Source organism: Belonocnema kinseyi, chromosome 3 (genome assembly GCF_010883055.1).
Source record: "Belonocnema kinseyi isolate 2016_QV_RU_SX_M_011 chromosome 3, B_treatae_v1, whole genome shotgun sequence".
In the NCBI taxonomy this organism is placed as follows: Eukaryota; Metazoa; Arthropoda; class Insecta; order Hymenoptera; family Cynipidae; genus Belonocnema; species Belonocnema kinseyi.
Genome location: NC_046659.1, coordinates 152,638,455 through 152,656,680, shown reverse-complemented (window position 1 = coordinate 152,656,680; position 18,226 = coordinate 152,638,455). Strand labels below are relative to the sequence as shown.

The 18,226-nt window shown below is 26.9% G+C and overlaps 1 protein-coding gene across 1 annotated transcript in view; it reads right to left on the bottom strand.

The window, feature by feature from the left end:
* Positions 1-18,226, bottom strand: part of LOC117169000 (hepatoma-derived growth factor-related protein 2) — a 36,524-nt gene that overhangs the window by 12,943 nt on the left and 5,355 nt on the right. The window contains exon 4 of the mRNA XM_033355034.1: positions 8,112-8,274. Within this exon, the coding sequence (XP_033210925.1) occupies positions 8,112-8,274 (163 nt within the window). The remainder of the gene's footprint in view (positions 1-8,111; positions 8,275-18,226) is intronic.

Here is an 18,226-nt window from a genome sequence, read left to right as displayed (position 1 = left end):
CCCCTATCCCTATCCTAAGTAATTTTTACGGAGTAAATTTTGGTAGTTGGATTTTCAACTAAAAAAGATGAATTCTGAATAAAAAATGTTATAGTTTATATGTTAACCAGGAAATATTTTCATTTTTAATAAATAACTAGTTAAATTGTATCAAACAGAAAAAATTTCTAACAAAATAATTGAATCCTCAATCAAAATAGATTGATTTTTCAGGAGGAGTTTAATTTTTTAACCAAGAAAGGTTTTAAGTCTATAAAGAAAAAAATGATCAAAAATGTTGAATTTCTAAGCCAAAAAGACGAGCTTTGTAAAAAACAATTGAAATGTCACCCAAGGAGATTAATTTTCTAACAAAAAGACGAATTTTTGAAAATTATATAAACTTGAAACTAAATAGTTTAATTTTTAAAGTTCAAAAGATGAAATTTTAACCAAAAATGGAATAGTTCAAATTTTAAAAAAAAAATCATAATTCTTCAATTTCAAAAAATATTTTTTTACCAACAAGTTGAATGCTTAACCGAAAATAGTCTAATGAAAAGAGACTTTTTCAACAAAAGGTATTCATTTCCAACAAGTTGGTAAAATTTTCAACCAAAAAAATTAACTTTCTACCAAACCGACGAAATTTTAAGAAAGTATAAACATTTTCTACTAAAAATGATACATTTTCCATAAAAAATTTAATAATTTAATATTTATGAAAAAAATTTATTTTCAACAAAAAAGGGAACAAATTTTCAAAAAAATAGCGCAATTTTCAAGCAAACTATTTTCAACGTAAATCAAGAAACTTCGACCAAAAAACTGAATTTTTAATAAAGCAGCTCAACTTTTAATTGTGTACTTGAATTTTTAACTAAAAAAGATAAGATTTCTACTAAAAATGGAATATTTACCTCTTTAAGACAGCATAGAAAAATCGTTACTCCCCCCCCCCCCAAGATTTTACGTAATTTATGCATGGTCTCTCAGTGTTGAATTAAATGAAAAAAAAATTTCTTTGATTTGTGGAGGGACCCTCAAAAAGTTGCCAATTGGCGTAAAACCACTGTGTATGACAAAATTTCGATAACGGCAAGTACCTAAATTTTTACGGTGCTTCAACCATCCAAAAAGGTAAAAAAATCGTAATTCCCGTAATAATGTATAAAATCATTTTGTTTGCCCGTAAGAAACATAAAAATGCCCTTAAAAATGTAACAATATGAAAAACCGTAAAAAAATTGGAAACCACCCAGTTTAAGATACCAAAATTAACTTTCGAGCTAATCTAATTCACCCTTATGCGTAAAAAATAAGCCCTTTGAAAGTTTAATTTTATATTGATAATCAAACAATCGGCCCTTTTTAGGGTCAAACAATTTTTTGAACGAAAGAATAATTTATTATTCTACTGCAAGTTATAATTAAATAATAACAATAAAAGATTTCCGACCACTGTGTAAGCGTGGGTTAGAATAATTGTATTTTGTAACAATTCCAATAATTATTTCACTTTACTGTCAATCTGTTAAATTTAATCGAAAAATCTAGGCAATTAAAATTTCGAAGGGGTTATCAAATTTATAAGGGTAGATTAGAAAAACTTTTTTCTATTCAAATTTTTTTTTTATTCATTTTATTTGCAATTGATGGAATTTCTGCACTAAAAGCTGTTAAGAGCTCAAAAATTAATTTTTTTTTTGTCCTAAAACGGATTATTTTTGTAATTTTTAATGGTGCCTTTATATTATTACCAAGCTGTCTAACTGATCGGGAAATCGAGAAAATTCAGAGATTATGGGGAATTTTGTTCGCTGAGAAAAAATAGTGAAATGACCGTGAATTTGATTCAGTTATATGGAAAAGGAAATTTGGAAAAAAATCATCATTCTTTCTTGGAATAGGAAATTTTTTTAAATTATAAAAATTGTGACCTGGAACAGTGAATGAATAAAAGAAATACAACAAAAATTGCGTGAGGAACTACACTTTTCTTGACTTGGAACAGGGAATTTTCGAAAATGTTTATAATTTGGACTTTGGGACAGAAAAGTTCAGTAAAGAATTATAATTTTGAGTTAAAAACAGGACATTTCAGTAAAAGAATTAACTATGAAAAATGAAACTGGAGATTTCCGTAAAGAATTGTAGTTTTTTACTTCGGGACAGTGAATTTTATTAAATGTTTATAATTTTTAATCTGAGACGGAAAATTGGGATAGGAAAAAAATAGTTATAATTTTGACTTTGTGACAGAAAAGTTTTGTAAACAATTATAATTTTGTGTTTGTGACAGGAAATTTCAGTGAAGAAATATATCTATGAAAAATGGGACAGGAAATTTCCATAAAGAATTATATTTTTTTTTTAACTTTGGGACAGGGAATTTTAGGAAATAATTATAATTCTTAATTTGGGACAGGAAATTTCCGTGAAGAATTATAATTTTAACTTTGGGCCAGAGAATTTAAGTGAAGATTTATAGTTTTCATCCTGGGATAGAAAATTTCAGTAATGAATTTAATTTTGACAATTGGGACCGGTAATTCCCGCAAAGAATTATAATTTTTTACGATGGGGCAGGGAATTTTAGTACATAATTATAATTTTGAATTTAACTCAGGAAATTTCAGTAAGAAATTTAATTATAATTATACAAAAAAGAATATAATTTTTCATTTGGAGCATGGAATTTTAATAAAGAATTATAGTTTTGAAGATGGGGCAAGGAATTTCAATAAAGAAATATAGCAAGGAAAAATAAGACAGGGAATTTCAAAGAAAAATATAATTTTTAGTTTCGGACAGGGAATTTTAGTACAGAATTATAGTTTTGAGGATAGGAAAGGGAATTTCAGTAAAGAAATATAACTATGAAAAATGGAACAGGGAATTTTAGTAGAAAATATAAATTTTACTTTGGTGCAGGGAATATTAGTAAAGAATTATAGTTTGAAGGATGGGACAGGAAATTGTAGTAAAGAAATATAACTATGAAAAATGGGACAGAAAATTTCAGTAGAAAATATAATTTTTACTTATGTGTTTGGAATTCGAGTAAAGAAATAAACTTTTGTGGATGGGACAGGGAATTTCAATAAATAATAATGACTATGAAAAATAGGACACGGAGTTTCAGTAAAGAATTATACTTTTCTACTTTGGGACAGGTAATTTTACTGAATAATTATAATTTTTAATTCGGGACTGGGAATTTCAGTAAGAATAAAATTTTTACTTTGGTGCATGGAATTTTAGTAAAAAATAATAGTTTTGTGTATAGGACAGAGAATTTCAGTAAAGAAATATAACTGTGAAAAATGGGAGAGGGAATTTTATTCCAGAATTATAAGTATGAAAAATGGGACAGGGGATTTCTGTAAAGAATTGTAATTTTCTACTCTGAGACAGGGAATTTTAGTGAATAATTATAGTTTTAAGGATAGCTAGGAAATTTCAGTAAAGAAATATAATTTTGTCATTTGGGACTAGTAATTCCCGTTTAGAATTATAATGTTTTACGGTGGGACAGGAAATTTTAGTAGATAATTGTCATTTTTATTTTGGGACAGGAAATATCAGTAAAAAAATATGATTTTAAACATTGGGACCGGGAATTTCTGTAAACATCTATTATTTTTACATTAGGGCCGGGAATTTAAGTAAAGATTTAACGCTAATTCTCGTAAATAATTATAACTTTTTACGGGAGGACAGAGAATCTTAGTAAATAATTATTATTTTTAATTTAGGACAGAAAATTAAAATAAAAAAAATAATTTTGATCATTGGGACAGGGAATTTCCGTGAGGAACTATCATTTTTACTTTAAGGCAGGGAATTTGAGTGAAGATCTATATTTTTTTATTTTGGGATAGGGATTTTAGTGAATGATTATAATTTTTAACTTGTGGCTCGGAATATCAGTAAAAAATGTTATTTCTACTTCGGGACAGGGAATTTCACTAAAGAAATATAATTTTTACTGTTGTGAACGATAATTCTCGTAAAGAATTATAATTTTTGACGGGGGTACAGGGACGTTTAGTACATAATTATTATTTTTAATTTGGGACAAGAAATTAAAGTAAAAATAATATAATTTTCATCATTGGGACAGGAAATTTCCGTGAAAAACTACTATTTTTACTTTAGAGGAGGAAATTTGAGTAATGATTTATATTTTTTGACTTTGGGACAGGGATTTTTAGTAAATGATTATAATTTTTAATTTGTGGCTGGGAATTTCAGTAAAATATATTATTTTTACTTTGGGACAGGGCATTTTAGTAAGAAATTATAATTTTTTTGTTGGGGGACAGGGAATTTTAGTACATAATTATAACTCTTTATTTGGGACAGGGAATTTCAGAAAAAAAAAAATTTTGAACCTTGACCGGGATTTTTAATGAATAATTAAAATATTTAATTTGTTGCTGGGAATTTCAGTGAAAAAATATTATTTTCAGTTTGGGGCAAGGAAATTTGGTAAAGAATTATAGCTTTGTAGATGGGACAGGGAATTTCAGTAAAGAAATATAATTTTGCCAGTTAGGAACGATAATTCTTGTAAAGAATTATAATTTTTTACGAGGGTACAGGGAATTTTAGTACATAATTATTATTTTTAATTTGGGACGGGAAATCGCAGTAAAAATAATGTAATTTTTATAATTGGGACAAGGAATTTCCGTGAAGAACTATAATTTTAGTTTAGGGTAGGAAATTTGAGTAAAGATTTATATTTTTTATCTTGGGACAGGGATTTTTAGTAAATAATTATAATTTTTAATTTAAGACTTAGAATTTCAGTGAAAACTATCTTTTTTACTTTGGGACAGGGAATTTTAGTAAAGAATTATAGCTTTGAAAATTGGACAGGACATTTCAGTAAAGAAATATAATTTTGTCAGTTGGGAACAATAATTCTCGTAAAGAATAATAACTTTTTACGGGGGAATAACAGGGAATTTTAGTGCATAATTATAACTTTTAATTTGGCACAGGAAATTTCAGTAAAAAAGTATAATTTTGAACATGAACAGGGAATTTCTGTGAAGAACCATTATCTCTACTTTGGAGCTGATAATTTCAGTAAAAAATATCATTTTTATTTTGGAAAAGGGAATTTTAATAAAGAATTATAGTTTTGAGGATGGGATAGGGAATTTAAGCAAATAAATAATCAATTTATAAACTTTAAAATATTCAAATGTGATTGGTTTCAATCGTATAAATAGTAAATAAATGAATTTGATATCCGAGATAAAATCAGGAAATGCCCGGGAATTTAAAATTATCAGTTGTTTTTGGCCCAAAATGGAAGCATTTTCGGCGGTGTCCCCACAAATCAAAGAAATTTTTTTTTTGTGAGCCTCTTTAAAAAAAACTTGTATTGTCTTGTATAATTAATATTTGATTGGACAGGATTTTTGAAACATCAAATGCTGTTGTGTTTTTTATGAAGGATTAGGTTTAGGGAGGCATACACATATATTTATATTTTTATGCATATAGCCCCAACATTTATTTGTTTGAAAAAATAATATTTACAGATTTCCCAACCCCTATGAAGTTTAACACGTATTTTCCATAAAAAGATACATTTTTAAAAACTGTATTCAGAATCTTTAATATTAGGTGAATCAAACTGAAACTCAATATTTATTTTCACAATTAGCAGTAGAATACATATCAATAATTATTATTCATAGATCACCCCAATAAATAAAAAATTAGGTTTTCCCAGTCTTTGAAGCTAATTATAATTTTGTTGAGGTTTTTTAAATAAAAATTGTTTTTTGTTTATAAAATACTGCTATCTACTGATAAGTATATGTTTATATAAATTGTTTAAATAATTTATTATTGCTTATAGAAATTTTTGTCAGAATTGAATTTAAAAAGTCACTGTTTTTTGCGTTTTGAAATTTGTTTAATTTTGCAAATAGAGCGAGGCAATGATAATTTAAAATTGAGAGAAATAATTGTTTTAAACTTTCTATTATTATTTATGATATTATCTTTAAATAATTTTAAAAAGTTGCAGTTTCTCTCTCACAATTTTCAACTTTTTGTCTAGTTTTCACTTAGATTGAGGTGATAACTATTTCAATTTAACCATGATTATTGTTTAAACAAGTTTTTATTGTTTATAGCTATCTTCACCTTTATTGATGTTAGACAGTTGCTGTTAAAATTTTTTTTTAGTTTTGGCCCACTTTTCACATACTGGGATAATGATTAATACAAGTTAACGAAAATAATTGTTTAAACAATTTATTATGGTTTATAACTATCTTCTTTTCGTGTATTGCTTGAGAATTTAATTTGAACAGAAAGGTTTTCAGGAACTACTGGAAGGAAAATTTACATTTATTATGATCTATGTAGAAAAATTCAAGAATATTTCAAATATCTATTTTATTTAAGAAAACCATATTTGAAAAAGAGAAAGAGATTGTTCGGAAAATGATTCTCTCGAATGTTTATTTATTATTTGTTTATAACTGAAAAATCTAAGCAAACTTTAAAATTTCAACAAAAAAAATGCAAATTTCTAGAAATTACCTAAGAAAAGATCATTATTAAAATTAATAATACATTTTTTTTAAACTACAAAAGTGAAAAAGTAAAGAAAAACTGTAACATTCTAACATTATTCAAAGATAATATTCTTCAAGATAGTGATCAATTGTTAAAGCAATAATATGTGTTAACTTGAATTAATAATTATCTCCCCTTGAGTACAAATTTTACAGAAAGTTAAATATTTCAGAAATAGTCGCAACTTTCTAGCATTATTTAGAAATAATATTATTATAATTAATAATAAATTGTTTAAACAATTAGTTTTGTTCACTTAAATGAATTATTACCTCACTCTAATTAAATAGTAAACCCAAAGTGGAAAATGTTAGGAAAAACTGCAAGTTTCTATCATTATTCAGAGATATTATATTTTAAAATAATAATAAATACTTTGAACAATTACGTTTGTTAAATTGAATTACTTATTACCTAAAACTAAGTGAAAGTTTATCAAAAAGTGGAAAATTTCAGAAAAATATCAACCATTTTGAATTACTGTAGAAGAAGATAGTTTTAACGAATAATAATTTGTTTAAACAATTATGTTTATATATTTTTATTAACTTATTTTATTTTATTATATATTTATATATGTTTATATATGTTACAATATATGTTTATATATAAATATGTCTATTACCTCACTATAAGGGAAAAGTGGCAACATTAATTTGTATAAATAATTAATTTTGTTAAATTTAATTTATTTGTACATCGCTGTAGGTGAAAAGTGAAAAAAGTAAAATAGTTTAAAATAAACGCATTATTTAAAGATAATATTATTTAAAATGGTAATTAATTATTCGAGCAATTAACTTGGTTAACATGGTTTAATTATTACTAATTATTATTAATTAATTATAATAATTAGAATATTATTATAAATAACAATAAATTCTCTAAACAACTATTTATTTTAAATATAATCGAGTATTGCCTCGATATAATTAAAAAGTTGAAAATAAGTTGCAGAAATCGGGAAAAAACGCGACTTTCTATCGCTATTCTAAGAAAAAATAGCTAAAAAAAAAATCTTTAAACAATTTATGAAAATTTTTAATCATAAAGTAGAAAGTAATATTTTATGTATTAGAAACAATTTTTATTTTTAAAAACAGCAAGCGAATTATAATTAGCGTCAGAAACTTGCACAACTCAATTTTTCATTTATGGGGTTCTTTAGGGACCCTCTAAAACAAGTTTTGGTGAAGATGTTTAAATATTAATTATTCGTTTGTATTCTGCCGTTAATTGTGAACAGAAACTTTAAGTTTTTATTTGTTTCACCTGAAATTGACGATTCTGAATACAATTTACAAAACTGTCTTTTTTTCTTATGGGAAGTACATGTTACTTCATGGGACTTGTGCTACCTCTAAAAATACTTCTTTTTCAACAACAACAACAACAAATTAATTAATTTTTTTTTGAACCAAGGGGCAATATGCATGAAAATTTTAGAGAAAATTGTCCAATCGATTTTTGGACCAGCCTAATAATGAGGCTACTTTTGAAGTTTTTCTATAAAAATGCACCTGGTAGTGAAGTTACAGTGGCTTCAACGGAATCGCTAGCGTAACCGGAAGTTTCACCCTCTCTCTCCTCGTAAGGGTGGCAGGAATCGCTCTGGTTGTCGTGGTGACCGTTTGAACGTCTAGGCGGGTACCGTAACCCGTCCACGCCAAGGGCTCTTTGTTCCTTCAAGAAATACAGAAGTGGGACACCATTGCGTGTTCAAACGACACTACTTATATATGTATATATTCAAATTCAATACTGGCTTCAGAGATTCTATAATGAAGCTAAATTATTTCAAATCAACCCCTCCTTTATCATTTATTTATAACATATATTCTAATGCCACTTTGTAGCTGGCGAAGAACCCTAATTTATGGGTGTATGAAATCAATCATTCCTTCCATACCAATATGAAAAAGAGAATTAACTAACAAAATTTTTCTCTTTTATTAGGATTACTTTTCTACATTGGTAAATATTTTTTATAATAGAAACTGAAACCAACTTCTTTTCGCAGTGATGTGATAATGATCTCAGTAAAGGCAGAAAAAAGTGGGGTTAGGAAACGTGAAAGCTAATGGGTGAAACGGGGTAATGGCTAGTAGAATAACTGATTAATCAATGGCAGGTAGTCTCTTTTCGGAACTTTATTCCTTATGATGTTTGAAATTATTAATTTTTGTAATTTTCTCATCACAGAAAAAAACCGGGGATATTAAACGTGGTTCGTAATGGGTGAAACGGGGTAAAAGCAGGGTTACTGAAGCTGGGGTGAATTCACTGCGGTGACTCGAATATTTCTCCGGCGGACTCTGCTAAAGGGAGCGCTTTACATCTTGTAACCTCAATTACCCAACTGGCTGTTACCCCGTTTCACTAATTACCTGCCACGTTCTTTGCCCCCAGTTTTTTCTCTGAAGAGAGAATTAAAAAATTGATCATTTTAAAGATCATAAGGGATAACTGTCACGTTTCTTATACCCAGTTTTTGTCTGTGAAGAGAAAATTGAAAAAATTAATGCACAGAGTTCCTGAAAATAAAACCAAGAATCAACGACTGAATTTGGACAACCACCATAAAATCTTCCTATTGAAATTTAAAAAAAGATTTAAAAAATTTCCGAAAGAAGACAAGAAAAAAATTAAAATTTTCCTAAAAAAGAAAAGAAAAAAAATTTCTTTTTTGGGGAAAAATAAAAAAAGAGGAAAGAAAAATGAAAAGGCAAACAAGTATATCGCCTTTCTTTTTTCTTTCTTACGTCTTTTTTTTCTGGTTACCTTCTCATTTTTCTTTTGGTCCAAAAAATAAATTGCTTTCTTTTTCTTTTAGGAAAATTTTTTTATCTTATTTCAAATATCAACAGAAACATTTTTTGGCGGTTGTTAAAATTTGGTCGTTGGATTCTTGGTTTTATTTTCAGGAATTCTGCACACTAATTTAATTATTGGACGTTAAATAGGATTTTAAATTTTATTTAAATCTCATTTATTTTTTTGTAATTTTAATTGCGAGGGGAAAGCAACTCATAAAAATGCCATCCTGCGAAGGTCGATTTCTCCAGATTATATCACATTACCTTGGATTACCTCTATATACAGAATTACTCCGGATTACTTAAGATTACTCCAGATTTTAAACTAAAAAATGCGAGTTATCAACCAAAAAGTTAAATTTTGAAATAAAAAGGATACATTTATGGAATCATTACATCATCAATTAAAAAAATTTATTTGTTACCCTAAAAACAAATTTTCAACAAAATAGTTCAATTCACAATAAAAAAATTCATTTTTAATCGAGATCCTTAATTTTCTACAACGAAAAAATCATCAAAATACATGAATTTTTAACTAGGAAAGACAAATTTTGACTAAAAAAGAAAAACTAAAATTCTCAGTTTCAAAAATTAATTTTTAGCAACAAAAAGAACACAAATTTTCAAGGAAATAATCCAATTTTCAACCAAACGATTCTTAACTGAAATCACGATTCTTTAACCATAAAAATGAATTTTTATCAAAGTAGTTCAAGTTTTAATCAAGTAGGTAAATTTTGAATTGAAAAAGATAAAATCTTTACTAAAAATTGAATAGTTAACATTTCAGTTTGAATAAACTTATTTTAAACCTACAATAAGCGAATTCTTCACAATGTGCTTAAAGATGAATTTTCAAACAAGAATTGCAATTTTTTTAAATAATACAAAGCACGAAATTTCAACAAAGTACATTAATTTTTAACTAAGAAATAAAAATGTTCACAAAAACTGAAAGAATTAAATCTTCCGTTAAAAGAAAACTTAATCAAATAAAACAAAACTTCAACAAAATAGTTAAATTTGCAAGAAAAACTATTTTCATCTAAAGCAAGAATCTTCAAACAGAAAAATGAATTTTTAACAAAGTAGTTCCATTTTCAATCAAGAAGTTGAATTTTCAACTAAACAAGATATATTTTTATGTAAAAATGGAATATTTTAAGTTGAAAAAAAAAAACTTATTTTAGACCAAACAAACCAAAATTTCAACAAAGCAGTTGAATTTTCAACGAACTAGATTACTTTTCTACTGAAAAATATCAATTTTCAACAAAATACATGAATGTTCAACTAAAAAAGATCATTACTTTTAATTAAAAATTCTACTGTTTGGTTGAAGATGTAAAACATTTGTTAAAAATTTGTTTTTTTTTCTCATTGAAAACTAAGTTTCTTAACTGAAAATTTAAATAATTCATTTTCAACTAAAGATTGATCATTTATAGTAGAAAATTATTATTAATATAACAATTGTATAATTTGGTTGAAAGATTTAATTTTTTTTATAGAAGATTCATCAATTTAGTTAAAAATTCAACTATACAGTTGAAAAATCAACTATTTCCTTAAAATTCAAATATTCTACTAAATGTTATTTTTGGTTAAAGATACAACTTTTTTCAAATTTAATTATTTACTTAACAAATTAACTATTTTGTTAAGACATATTTTCGTCGAAAATTTAACTGATTTTTTGAAATTCGTTTTTTATGTCTAATTCATCTTATGTACTAGAAAATTAATCGACTTGTTTGAAAATTTAACTGCTTCATTGAAAGTTAAACTACTTTGCTAGAAATTCACTGTATTAGTTAAAGATCCACGTGTTTTGTTTAAAATTTAACTATTTTGTTGAAGATTAATCATATAGGTTGAAAATTCACCTTTTTGGGTTGAAACTTTAATAATTTATTTAACAGTTTTTTTTCTCTTGAATAAAGAATCTTTCTTGGTTAAAATTTAACACTTTTGTTGAAAATTCGCCTTTTTGGTTAAGTTAAACTGTTTTTTATTTTAAATTAATTATTTTTAAAAATATTTATATGTACTTTTTTCTTTAAAAATTCAACTATTTTGTTGCAACTTTAATTATTTTATAGCACGTTTATTCTTTTCGATTGAAATTTTCCCTTTTTGGCTTAAAAGCTTAACTGTTTGGTTAAAAATTCCTCAATTTTGCATGAAAGTTTAACTATTTGGATGGAAATACAACTGTCTTATAAATTATTATTTTTTGTGGAAACTTAACTATTTTATTAAAAATTAGTGCCCTTTTTGTGAAAGTTTAACTATTTGGTTACTTATTAAATTTTTTAAAATGCTATTGTTTGGTTGAAAATTTAATTATTTTGTTAAAAAGCCATTTTTGCTCTTGAAAAATCAACTGCTTTGTTGAAAATTCGTCTTTTTTGGCTTAATTTTATACAAAAAAATTATTTTCCTATTATTTCCTTCTCTTTATGAAAACTCATCCAATTTACTCTGTTTTCAAAGCTAGAATTAGGGTGGTCTAAATTTTGTTTCGAAATTTCTTGCAAGATTTCGGCCTTAAATGATTTTTTTGCGGTTTTAAAATACAAATTTTTTAAATACATAAACTACTAATTTCTGCTTATAATTAGATGTTTAAATAAATTGTTTAAGCAATTTGTTATTGTTTATAATAATGTTCTCTTAGAATAATGATATAAAGTTGGGATTTTTTCTAGAATTTTCTACTTTTGTTCCACTCTTTTGTCAGAGTGAGATAATGATCAATTTAAGTTAACAAACATAATTGTTTAAAGAATTTACTACTATTTTTAACGACATTCTGTTTAATTATTTTAGAAAGTTGAGGCGTGTTCCGAAATATTCAACGTTATTGTAATTTAACAAACATAATTTTTTAAACAAAGCATAATTGTTTACAACTATCTTTTTCTATAGTAATGCTCAATACTCGTCTTTTTTCTGAAAATCTTTAACTTTTTGGCCACTTTTTACTTGCTAAGATAATCATTAATTCAAGGGAGCAAACATAATCAATTAAAAAATTTATTATGCTTTAGAATTATTTTCTATTAGAGAAGTGCTAGAAAGTTGCGAGTTTTTCTGAGATTTTTATCTTTTTTATATTTTATTCAGAAATTATTGATAAATATTAATACTAATTTAAACGAAAAGGCTCTCAGAAACTGCTTTCAGAAAAATCTAAATTTCATATGATCCATATGGCAATTCGGAAGTATATTTAAAATATTTGTTTTATTTCAGAAAACCATATTCACAAAAAAGAAAGAGATTGTTTAGAAAAAGATACTCTCAAATTTTTATTCATTATTTGTTTGTAACTAAAAAACCAAAGCAATGTTTAAAATTTCAGAAACCCCGAAACTTTCTTACAATTATATAAGAGAAGATAGTTTTAAGCAATAATAATTTGTTTAAACAATGATGTTTGTTAAATATAATGAATTTTTATTGCGTTCTGTGATAAGTGGACAAAAAGTTGAATATTTCAGAAAAAACCGCAATCTTCCTACATTATTCCAAGATAGTATGATCAAAAATAATAAGAAATTGATTTAATATATTTTGTTTGTCTACTTGAATTAATAATAAACTCACTCTAATTGAAAAAGGACAAAAAGTGGAGAATTTCAGGAAAAACCACAAATATTTTGGAAAATTATTTGTTTACTATCTCGAAAGATTGAAAATAAGTTTAGAAATTCCGAGAAAACATCGAGTTTCTAATTCTATTTTAACAGAAAATTTTCCAAAAACAGTAATGAATTATTCAAACAATTTATTTAAGCCTTCAATGATCAGTAGGGAGTAGTATTTTATGTATTATAAATAATTTAAATTAGTTAAACCGCAAAAAAATCATAATTAGCACCAGAAACTCACAAAACCCAATGTTTGACTTATGGGTTTTTTTGGGACACTGTAAAACAGACTTATAAGAGTGGGACGATGGTCGTGGGGACTAAAGCGTAGGCTTTGGACCCACTCCTTCGGCTTGCGGGTTCGATTCCCGCCTCGCACTCTGGAAGAGTCTCGGTGGCCCATGCGGTGAACACTAGTCTAGCAAGGGAGTTGTTCATCTCCGGAGAGTCGTGGGAGACTGGTACCTCTAGAGAAAAAGATTTTCTCTAAGTACTTAAGGCTGTTGCTCTTGGTGGTTCGGAACCCACCTTAAACTGTGGTCCCCCTTCCACCACCAAGTAAGTGTGTGGAGGGTGTGTAAAGAAATAGAGAAGGTGTAAGAAAAATGTAAACCCTTTGGGGACACATTAGAAAAAATAAAAAAAAAACAGACTTATAGGGATGATGTTTGAAAAATAATTTTTGATTCATCTGCTATGGATAATTGTGAAGAGAATTGTTTTTCTAAATATAATTTAAAAAACTGCATTTCTTGTGGATTCTAACAAATTTGGAGGCGATATAAATAAAAATTCGAGACCAAAAATTTTTCAAAGCATTTCTGGACCATCGTAATGGTTATTGATCCCTTTCTAGGGCTGTGCTGTAATAAAACGTATAATTATGGATCTTAATGGAGTTCCTAGGGGCTTACATACTATTAAATAAATCGCTATGAAGTCGTATGTACGGTGGGTCAACGAACCACTCTGGGTTTGTTAGAAATCGATCTAGGTAAAGTGTCTTACTTTTGTTTCTCTTTAAAGCAAGAAATCATGATTTAATACTTTTTTCAGCCAATGGGAATGAACCACTCCATCTAAAAAGTTATCTGCACACTCTGGTATATGCTCTGACGTATAACATTCAATCAGGTCAAGTAAAATTTATTGTGTATCAGAGGCGGTTAAAAAACTACAAAACGTTTTTTTTTTAACTTTTTCCACTCCTTAAAGCTTCGTCACACCCCCCCCACCCCCCTCTTTTGATTCAAATTAGTTTATTTGATTTTCTTTAATAAAGCGACTAAAATAAAACAGAAAATATATAATTATAAAAAGAATAATATAAATATATAACATTTAAATTGTAAATGATTGTTGAATATTGGGAAATAATTCTGTTCTTAGCATTTTACTACCAAACTACAATTTCTAAACTTTTTTACATTTACAAAGATATAAGAAAAATTAAATTAGGGAAAAACTTATTTTAAAGAATTGGAAAGAAATTTAGAAGATTTTGAGATTTGGATTAAATGGTTTGGGTTTCATTAAAAAATAATACTTTAATGTTCTAAAGATCTCAAAATGTGTGGAGAAAGAATATACAAGACTTTAACATTTTAAATTATTTCCTAAAATTTTGAAAACAAGTGTAAAAGATTTTAAAGTAAAATTTCGTCATAATGCGTAATTTTAGAATAGATTTGAGCCAGTTTGAGAGATACTAAAAAATTTCAAAACGATAAAAAATTATAAAAACTAATCAGATATTTCAGGGATTCTATAAGGTTCCAAGAAAAAATTAAAATCATTTTTCATTTTGCTGAATTAATTTTAAGGGAATATTTAAAAAGATTTCAAAACATTTAAACAGATTTCTAAAATTATTACAAATAATTCTAAAAGATCTTAGGACAATTTATTTAATTTTGCACAATTAAACCAAATTTAACGAACAATTTGAATAATTTAAAAATATTAGAATGTTTAACAATTTTTAAAGGATTAAAAAGGATGTTTCTAAGATTTATGGGAAATTTTTTTATGATTTTTTTATTTTGAAAAATGAACATTAATATAAAATTGAGAAACTTTTCAACAGATTTCAAAAGATTCCGAAAAAGAGTAGAAAATTGTACAGCAAAATGTTTCAAATCTGTAATTTTAAAAAACCAGAAAAGAATCGAGTAATTCAAGAAATATTTAGAATATTTGAAGAGATTGAAAAAGAATTTTAAACTAAAAGATTTGAAAAATGCCGTTTTTTTCTAATTCCTAGAAAAGTTTTGAAAATTTAAAGAAAATTTTTTTACATTTTAAACGATATTTCTAAATTTCAAGGAATTTTTTAGTCAGTTAAAATATGTTTAGGAATTTAAGATGTTTTAAATATATTAAAATTTTTAAACTTGGAACCATTTCGGAGAATTTATAAGATATTTTTACTTGTGCCAAGCTTTTAAAAGTCCTAAATATCTACAAAAAATGCTCGAATTAGTCCTAATATATTGTAAAATCCTGCAAAGTAAATTTTGTTCAATTCTTTTAGATTCTTTTTGACATATCTGAAATGTTCAGAAATCTTTTCTAATTTTCATAAAATTCGTAGGAAAATTTGGAAGATTCTAAGGCAATTTTTTTACATTTTGAATCATTTTCAAAATTTGGAGGAAAATTCAAGTCAGCTAAAATATTTTTAGGAATTGAAGAGGTTTTGAATTGATTACAAATATTTTAATACTTGGAAGTATTTCTGAAAATTCATCCTAAGTTCCAAATTTCTAAAAGCCCTAAATGTCTTTTAAGAAGTCTGGAATTTTTCCTAATATTTTGTAAAATCATTCGAATAACATTATTTTCTAATCTTCCGGATTTTTTGAAAACATCTGAAATATTAAAAAACCTTTTCTAATTTTCTCAAGAATATTTTAAAACTTATATTTCTATAAGTTTAAAAACTAAGTGATAATACTTTCTTTATAAGTAATTACAATGTTTGTGTGACTAAGAAAATATGTAAAAAGCATTCAGTTGAATTATTGATCGATAAGGACGAATTTTTTATCCAAAAAGGCGAAAAAAAAACAATGAAGTTTTCAACAAATATCAATAAACTTTTAAGAAAATAGATCAATTTTTGAACGAAATAATTAAATTTTCGACTAAAATGAGGAATGTTGAACAACAAATTGAATTTTTAAAAGAGAAGTTCAATTTTTAAATAATTAGTTGAATTATCAACCACAAGAAAATTAATTTTCAAGCCTGGAGATTATTTTTCTACTAAACAAGATGATTTGTAAACAAAATACATACATTTTGCACAAATAAATTAAATTTTAACCCAATAAATATTTAACCATAAACATGAATTTTAAACTCAGAAAATTAATTTCCTATACCAAACAAGACGAATTTTAACCAAATATATCAGGTTTCAATTAAGAATGACACATTGTCGCCAAAAATATTTATTTAATAAATTTAAAAAAAAAAAGATTAATTTTAACCACATATGAAATTGAATTTTCATTCAAAACATGACTTTTCAACTAGGAATGAATTTTCAACTACAAAGATTTATTTTCTGTCGGAAAAGACAAATTTGGAACAAAGTGTATTAAGTTTCGAATGAGAATCACAAATTGTCACCAATAAAACTGTTAAATTTGTAGTTCAAATAATTCATTAAAAAAAAAAGTTCCACAAAATAGTTAAATTTTTTACTAAAATTAAGAATCTTTAACCAAAAATAAATTTCTAACAAATTAGTTAGATTTTTAACAAAAAAAGATAAATTTTAAACTAAGAATGGAATAGTCAAGTTTTAAGTTGATAAAATTAATTTTAAACTAAACAAAGAAACGAATTTTTATCAATATAGTTAAATTTTCAACCTAAACGGTCAAATTTTCAATAAAACCATTGGATTTTCAATTGTAAAAATTGCTCTTAAAAACATTGTTTTATTTCTTATAAATGGAGTAATTGTTCACCAATTAGTTGAGCTTTCAATCAGAAACATGGATTTTCAATACAGAAGTATAAATTTCTTCCAAAAAATACGAATTACCTAAATTACTTCGAATTCACTGAATTATAAGTAAATTTCTTTGAATTTTATGTGGATTACTCGGAATTAAAAATAAATTACTTGTATTGCTTGAGTTACTCCGACTGAATTGATTGCAAATAGACTAAATCTGATTAAAAGTGGATTACTTCATGTTAAAAGTGGATTACTCCAACTTACAAGTGGATTACTCCGATTTAGAACTAGACTACTCTAGATTACTAGTGGATTCCTAAAGATTACACCAGATTACCCCGAATTACAAGCGGATTACTCTAGATTATTTGGATTAGACTGGATTACAGGTTCGGATAAATAAGCGGTCAAGTGGATTACCAGAATTGTTTCCCCCTCGCAGGTAATTAACACATGCCCAGTCCAAATGAGAGAGGGGCGTCTGAAAATTAGGGGAAATTATTAGAAGGAGTGTGTGAAGAGGAGGGAAAGTGATGCTGGGTTAAGGGGCACAGGGTGAATGGAAGTCTTAGCTCAGGAAGTGGCGAGAGGAGAAAGTAGAGGACAAAGAAGTTGGGGAAGGGAGAGAGCTAAAGGTGAACTGAGGGGTAAGAAAGTGAGGGAAAATAGGGGATGCAAGTAGGGGAAGTAGGGGGAAATTATGGGATAGGGAGTAGAAGAAGTGATAGAAATGAGAGATGTGAAAGTGGAGTAAATTAGGAAAAGTTGGGAAAAGCTTAGAAAGGAGGTTGAGTAAAGGAGGAGAAGTGAAGGCTGGTGAAGAGAAACATGGGGATGGGACTGTCAGCAGAGGAAGCGGGGAGAGGAGGAAGTAGAGAAGGAAGAAGTTGGGGAAATGAGGGCAGGGAAGCTAGTGTAAGTGATGGGTATCGTGGGGACGTAAGGCAAAATAGGGGATGGACGCAGGGGAATTGAAGCTAGTGTGAGTAAATGAAGTGAGGGAAAATGCAGGGATGTAGGAGAAATGATTAGAAATGAGGATGAGTAGCGGAAAAGAAATGATTGCTGGAATAGGGACGAGAAGGTTGGTGAGGAGAGTGTGAACTGGAGAAGTGGAGAGTGGGAGAATTCGAAGTGAAAGAAGTTGGGAAAGGGGATGGGCGAAGTGAGGATAGTACGGGTGAGAG